Source organism: Pundamilia nyererei, unplaced genomic scaffold, assembly GCF_000239375.1.
Source record: "Pundamilia nyererei isolate P.nyererei 1_Seehausen unplaced genomic scaffold, PunNye1.0 scaffold00019, whole genome shotgun sequence".
NCBI lineage: Eukaryota > Metazoa > Chordata > Actinopteri > Cichliformes > Cichlidae > Pundamilia > Pundamilia nyererei.
The window spans coordinates 4,198,225-4,205,957 of NW_005187420.1; the positions used below are offsets into that span (position 1 = coordinate 4,198,225).

The 7,733-nt window shown below is 45.6% G+C and overlaps 1 protein-coding gene across 2 annotated transcripts in view; it reads left to right on the forward strand.

Moving 5' to 3' along the window:
• The window catches only part of dok4 (docking protein 4), a 61,802-nt gene that overhangs the window by 25,944 nt on the left and 28,125 nt on the right, over positions 1 to 7,733 (forward strand). The window contains exons 1-2 of one of the 2 annotated variants that reach the window (XM_005726409.1): positions 4,005 to 4,025; positions 5,297 to 5,623. In XM_005726409.1, coding sequence (XP_005726466.1) covers positions 5,558 to 5,623 — 66 coding nt within the window. In that variant the 5' untranslated portion in view covers positions 4,005 to 4,025; positions 5,297 to 5,557. Of the gene's footprint in view, positions 1 to 4,004; positions 4,026 to 5,296; positions 5,624 to 7,733 lie in introns of those variants that run through there. The other variant, XM_005726408.1, reaches the window with a different exon arrangement.

Sequence of the window (7,733 nt, forward strand, 5' to 3'; positions counted from 1 at the left end):
AATATGTCGCGCTTTAACGTAGTACGCTACGGGCCAGATTTACTGACGTGCTACGCCAGCGCAAAGTGTAAGAGGCGGGAACTGAGGTGTACACCAGCTGTAGTTAACGTTTTGACTGGTGTGTCATTAGTTCATGTAGCTGTGATTTACAGCGTGAGCACAGTTATCAGAGCAGCATGTGTCTGTGGCTACACCAGGATTTAAACCTTCAAAACAAAACAGGAAGTGGGAAACTGAAAGGATAACAGGAAGGTCCAGAGAGAAGCCACACAAACCAGGAGAAATCTCAGAGTCAGCGATGGAGCAGATGAAGGACTGACACAAAGACCACGAAAGCGTCTGCCAGTGGAAGCTGTCCTCTCAGAGTGAGCAGAAATCTCAGTACTGATGTGCAGCGACAGCCTCTGATGTTGTTCTCTGTGTGAAGATCCTCCGACATACTCTAAGAAGTCTGAACACGAGTCGTGACAGATGCTGCTGCGTCTGCATCAGTGCATCACACTCTGCTCGACAACAATACTCAGGTCTTTAACGCTTCCCTCCCTGAGCACGCCGGTGTGTTGATGTGAGAGCTGCAGGCTTCTGCAGGATACCACACACACACACATGCACACACACATGCACACACACATGCACACACACACGCACACACACATGCACACACACGTGCACACACACACACACGCACACACACATGCACACACACGTGCACACACACGTGCACGCAGGAAGGGCCACCGTGCAATCAATAAGGCTACATCAGGGAATCGATGTCAGGCGCTCGTAATCTCCGGCGTGCTTCGACAGGCTCTTTGTGCGTCTGTGTGTTTTTAAAAACGATCACAGCTCAGATGTGTTGATGCTGACGGTGCAGGCGAAGCACGTTTGGACGCTGTTTGTTCTTCTGATTACAGGAAGTCCTCCAGCAATATTAAGATGTAAATATTCAATAGAAATGAACTTCTAGTTATGCAGTGAATATAAACAAAGGTTAAAAATGTATAAAACGAGGTTAAAATCAGTTTTTAATATTCTTCACATTCAAAATTTCATTTTTGGTTTTCAGTTTTTGGGCCCAGATGTTGTTTTGTAGTCTGAGCTCAGGCGTCTGACTTCCTGTTCATCCTGTTGGACCTCCAGTAAATTTCATATTCAGGAAAGATTTTATGTTCTGCGCAGCACAAACAAACATAAAAATCATAGACGGTGTTTCATATAAGTTACAGTCTTATTCTCTCATAAATACATTTCATAGAAAACAAAAAAACATTTAAAAACGCTCAAAGAAGCAAAGGTTGGACATTTATTTCTATACGGTTCCTTTACTCATACATATATTTGGCCTCTGATCTTCATCTGCTTATTTTCCTGTTTAAATGTCGTTCATCTAAAGTGAGGTTTTTGTGCAAGTGACTTATTTCCGTCTGCAGGAAGCACAGCCAGTCGCCGATCTCAGCATTAAACTTGCACAAAGTGAAGACATTTGTAAACATTAAATTTTTCTTTTGTGTTTTTGCTGTTAAGAAGTAGAAAAATCAATATTTGATGTTAATGATCCACGAGTTTCCTGGGATGTGGAATTAATCCTGGGTGGATTATCCCGGTGAAATAAAGACTTGTTTATATTACTGACAGACTTCCTTATCATTTTCATGTCGAGGTGATTAAACACAATAAAGGGTGGGGCTTACATTAGCATTACAGCTCTCCGATGTCCACAGAGACTCTGATTGGTTTCAGTGGGCTGAAGAGGAGGATGCTGAGCTGCGAGCTTCAGATGGGAAGGCCAGATGGAGCGCACGCGTCTCTGTGCGGGAAGAGGCCGGAGGCCGCGCACCGGGAACTTTCCACCGCCTGCAGATTTCATCAAATTACGATGAAAATCAGGAACAACTGCAGTCTCCAATAAAATATTGACTGTCGCAGGCTCAGGCTCGGAGATCACCTGAGCCTGTTTAACAGACGCAAGGAGCCGAAGCTGAATTATTTTAAATCTGTGAGAAAATGATAAATTTCTTTTGTTGTTGACGTGCCACTGTTAGCATCCAACCCACCCAGCTCTGCATCATTACAGTTTGTGTAGATGGGACAGTTTTATTCTTTCCTTTAAAACAATGAAGTGAACAAACCCGTCAAGACTGTCTCAGATCGTTCTGGTAGCAGCTCCATTTGTAGTTGTTAGCAAAAATACTTTAATGTACTGTACGTTGCATGTGCAGGGCGGCACAGTGGTGTGGTGGTTGGCACAGTCTACCTGACACGATCGTTGGGATAACCCGAGACTCTGAATCAGCCTCAGGGTCTCCAAGCAAGGAGAGCAGAAAGATTGGTGATGATGAGCAAGCGCCCGGCAACAGTACGGAGGAAAAACTCTTTTAACAGGAAGAAACTGAAGCAGGCTCAAGGAGGGGCGGGGCCGTCTGAGGGGAAAGAGGAGAGCGAGAGCGAGCTCAGAGCTGTGGTCCCTCAGCCAGCATCCACTTTCATGCTGATCGTCTTATTTGATAAGACGATCAACTTATTTAACACGCTCACAGGGTTCTTATTATGTGCTTTTTACCATCTGTCCTGATGCACCTGTAGCCTGTGTGTGTGTGTGTGTGTGTGTGTGTGTGTGTGTGTGTGTGTGTGTGTGTGTGTGTGTGTGTGTGTGTGTGTATTAATGAGCCCCTTGTTAAACTTTAATGTCTCTGTTCCACTGTTGTCAGGGAGATTTACCACTGAGCCCTCTGGGAAATGTCTGCCCCACTGCTCCCAGCCTGATGGCAAACACACATTCCCACACACACACACACACACACACACACACAGAGTCAGGCATGCGTGCACATCAGTTTGCTCATGTGCATGAATGAGTGCATACATTTGTGCTGCAGTGTATTATATTGTGTCTCAGCTTCAGCACCGAGTGAGCTGAGTGTGTCTGCTCTGTGGAGATGTGTCCGTGTGTGATTCTGCTGTGCTTCCCACTCGGTTTACCGCCTCAGCAGATGAAACACCCCATCGCCTCCCCGTCACCTCCCCGCCCCTGCGCCCGAACCATCCGCAGACCGAGCCGAGGTTTGGATGTGAGACCGGCTCTCCTGCATTCGTGTGAGGTCACAGGTTAATTTGAAAAACACACGGCCGTCACATCTGAAACTGGAGCACACCGTGAAGTCAGCTTGTCTTTGTCCTGAGTGTCGCTGACACTACTGACTGACACATCCTGTGTGTGAAAAATAATACAAACACTCAGTGAGGAGCACAGTGCTCCACAGAGCAGCACTCACAGAGGGGACAGGAACATTCATATGATTGTTTTATAGCAGAGACAGCTGAGGAAACGAGATACAGGGAGAGACAATAAAGATGATCAGAGGGAGGAAGCAGAACTGCAGGCAGACAGGCAGACCACAGCTGTCCAGGTAAGACAGGACGAAGGACCCCAGCTGAGAGAAGAGACGGCAAACAGGAAGCTGGATGCTGCAAATACACAAATCTAAACACTAACACAGAAACCACCAAAGACTTCGTTTAAAATAAATGCATGTCGCTGTCACTGTGGTGCTTTTTGAGGTTGTGATTTTCTTTTTAGTTCTTCCTGTTTGAAATGTTTTATTTCTATTAGTTAGCATTAGCTATTCTTTGCTCTGATTGGATGTTTAGTTATATTTGTTTCCATGTTGTCTCAGCTCGCCGTCTCCCCGTCATGTTCACCCATGTACGCCCATCGTGTCTCGTTCCCTCTTCCCTTGTCCCCTGTGTTGTATCCTCCCTTCCTCTCTCATGCTTCCTCCCTCCTTCTGTCTTTCGTACCAAGCTTGTGTGTCCCGGTTTATATCTCTCCGTGTTTCCTGTTTTATTTTGAAAGTCTTGTGTTTTCATGTTCAGTGTGTTTCCTTTTGCTTCCCCTGTGGTGTTCATCTGTGTCAGCTGTGTTTCCACTTGGCTGTGTATTGAAGTCCTCTGTCTGCCTCCGTTCAGCGTCAGGTCGTCATGTTTCCTGGACTTCATCTCATGTTTTCAAGTTTCGTTTTTTCCAGGTTCATGCTCACGTTCACGTTTTTTCATGTCTAGCTGTAGCTTCACCAGTTTAGGTCATAGTTTAGTTCTCACCATTGTTTCTCCTCCCTACATTTTTCTGACAGCCATGATAAAGGATCGCTTTTTGTTAAACTTCAGTTTGGGTCCACAAACACAGCGGCCATCCCAGCCGTAACACGAAGTGATTAAACAGCAGCCATCCAAGAGAGCATCAGAGCTCTGCGTGCACGTTTCAGACAGCAGACAGGTCGATATGTTTGAAATGTAAAGATATGATTAGGAATAGACTGGGGTGATCGTTTTATTCTAAATTATAATATATAAAGGTTTATGTGGCTGATTGTCTTTATTAGGGCGTGTGAAGACACCCCTGTGGATTGTGGGCGTGGCTTATAATTAGCAGTCAGAGAGCCCTTTGGTTTGCTGTGCTTCACAGCTGCCATGTAAGCTGGCGAGCTGAAGCTTCGATAAATACAAATATGAACTCGTCTCTGCCTGCGTGAGTCTTGCTGCTCGATGGTCGTTCCTTACATACACGTTCAGTATGAGACGGAGAAAGACATGATATGTGACATAACGAGCTCCACAAAGCCTCGTTTTATCTCAGATACATATCCAGATATGTATGTCAGTATGAATTGGCCGGCAGAAATCAAACACCACATGTTTTTGAATCAGTGAGCAAATCAGAGTCGTGGGCGGCTGCACAGAGAGTACAACTGCACATTTACATAGAAGCAGTGACTGTTAACACTGAATCAGCTTCACGGGGACAAATGAAGACGACCGAGGACGGCAGACCTGTGTTTACACTGTCACCTCATAATGACTGCTGAACAGAGAGCACGAGGAGGTCGGGCCGTTTGAAATGCAAATGTAGCGCGATGGAAGCCGGCTGACGAACGGAGCTCTGATTAGAGAACGCTCAACGCTCCAACCTTTCTATTTCCTGGTTTCAGCGCCGTCTAATAGAAGCTGCCTCCTCTGATTTCCTTTATGTCACTGTGCAACACACACACACACACACACACACACACACACACACACAGAAACGCAAACAATCAAACAGGGAAACTGAAATCCAAGCAGACACACGGGAAACTGTACATTCAGCACAATCCCACTGCATGCTTCCCCTCAGAGTTCAGTGTGTGCCAGCGGCATGAATAATGCACGTTAATGTTGTGCACCTCGCTCTTCAATGAATAATGAACATATATCCATTTCTCCTCCCTCTTTCTTTCCATCTTACTGTCGGTCCATTTCTCAGAGATGCCAGCTGGAGAGATGAGCTGTCTGAGGATGAAGGAATGAGAAGGAAGGAAGACAAAAAGGAGAGGAACCTCAGCCAGAGGAGACGAGAAGGAGAGAGGAGGATGTTGGGAGTTTTGTGAAAGAGGACAGGCGAAGAAAAGGTTCAGTTTTTTTACTTGGAAAAGTCCAAGAAAAGACAGACAGACTGTCAGTGACAGAAGCTGAACAAGTGAAGGAGGAAACATCTGGATGGTCTCCAGTGTTGCGGCCTTCAAAGATGGCCTCCAACTTCAATGACATCGTCAAGCAGGGCTACGTACGCATGCGCAGCCGCAAGCTGGGGGTGAGTGGGCGTTTCAGCTCTTCCATTTTAACATGATCTTCAGCGGGCCGGGTGAAACAGTGTCAGTGTAAAGATGTTTAGCTGCACATTTAATCCCTGAGCTGTCCGAATGTAGGAAAAAGAAGTGAAACTTCAGCAGCACGGCTCAGTTTTTCTACGTGATAAAGAAATGAAAGAAACCTGTCAGCACGAATACAGAAAACTACAGAAAAAGTTCTGTTGGCTCATTTTCCCTGAAAAATGTCCGCAGTAATCATTGCTGTGTTTTCTTATTTGTATTTTCTAAGATAATTACATGGGTGTAGTATGAACAGCGATGGGGTGGAGGTCTTTAGGAGCAGGAAGACATATAAAACCTAAAATAGTGCTTTGATGTGGACGTGATGGATGTGGCTGTGAAACTGAGACATGCTGATAAACACCTGTTTTCTCACTTCCTGTTCTGGCCGTCTGTGGAGAAGTGAAGGGATTTTGTTTTTTGATGCTCACAGCTGTGAAAAACCAAATGGTCCCAAAAGAAGCTGCAGACAGCAGCAGAAGCAGAGTGCCGTCACACAGGAGTAGTTTTTGGATTTACGCTGATGTCTTAATGATGTCAGGCCACTTATGAACCTCAGCGGCCTGGTGTGAGCAGGCCTGCCGGGCTCAGCCGGAGCTTACAGGCCGTAGATGAAGTTGTGTATGGGTGTAAATACAGACATTGCCTGAGGCGGTCCCGCTGCACTGACCATCACCTTGAATATTACTGTCCTGGAAAAGCAGCTCAGTCCAGCCTCACTTTGCTCCCACTGGGTTTGGAGACAGAGTGCGTCTCCTCACAGCCACGGGATCCAGTTTCACGTCTCCACGTCAGCTGCACGGACAATGCTAATTCGAGTGAGTTGCATTCAGACGGCGTAGGCGGCAGTTCAACTCTGCACGACTTATATTATGGAACGAACGCAAATCAATTAAAGTCAGGTTCTGTTCGCCGGCTCGCTTCAAATAATGGTCGCGCTGCTATCGCCGCTCCCAGAGCTGAGTGAACAGCTCTCAGAGGGGACGCAGGAAATTCCCACTCCTGTGTGAACTCTGATATTACCCGAATAAAGTTTCACGTCCTTAAGTTTTAGCTTAGGTAATGGATTGCATATAAAGAAAAATGTGGCCTGTGGGAAATAATGCTGTTGAGTTTTATTGCCTGACCTACACTGACCGCTCTGTTTGTTCCAGAGTTTTTCTAAAGCCTTGCTCATAAATGTGAGACACAGAGAGGAACTGTGGGTGGTTTCTGCTCCTGCTGGCTCGTTCAAACTTTTTCAGTGCACAGAACAAATGCTGGGAAAGGATCACTTTGTTTCTAGGTCCGATTGAATATCAGAAAACCAGCAGCACTGCTGGACGTCATCTTAAAATAAATTCAAAGTCAACTTTAGCACTCCCAGCATTTTATCCCGGTCTGGAATATCCGGCAACGACTAACTGGAACAACAAGTTTGGAAGATGTTTGGATTGGCTGATTTGATGCATGTAAGCGAGAGTCTTTATTTTTCTGGATCCCTGTTTTCACACGATGATGTCAGAGGTTTGTGTGGTGGTGGAGTGCGGGTCTAGACCCAAAATGCAGCCTGAACACTGGGAGGCACAACGTGAACACAAAATGTACTTTGAATGAGTGAGTGGAGACAGTCCCAGGAAAACAAAGCCCAAACGGTAAAACACGAAAGCAGAAAAACAAACTAACGAGAAGCATCACAGTATTTTATATCAAACGCACCAACAAAGAAGACGAGAAACTGAAGACACAGAGATACACAAGGAACAGCACAGGTGCAGACAGCTGGAGAAACTAAACTGAAAGGGTTAACAAAATAAAACATACATAAATTCCCTAGAGATTAATAAAGTATTCTGATTCTGATATATCACTTACACCTAACAGGGAGACAAGACTATGACTAAAAACCCTAAAGACTAAACTGAGTATAATCAAGGTCAGAACTCCAAACAAAGGAGAGGGGAACTCAGCTAAGGATGGTCCTGCTGGAGGTTTTTTGCTGTTAGAAGGGAGTTTTTCCTTCCTGCTGTGGCCAGGTTCTTCCTACTCTGATTGTTGGGGTTTACCTGTATT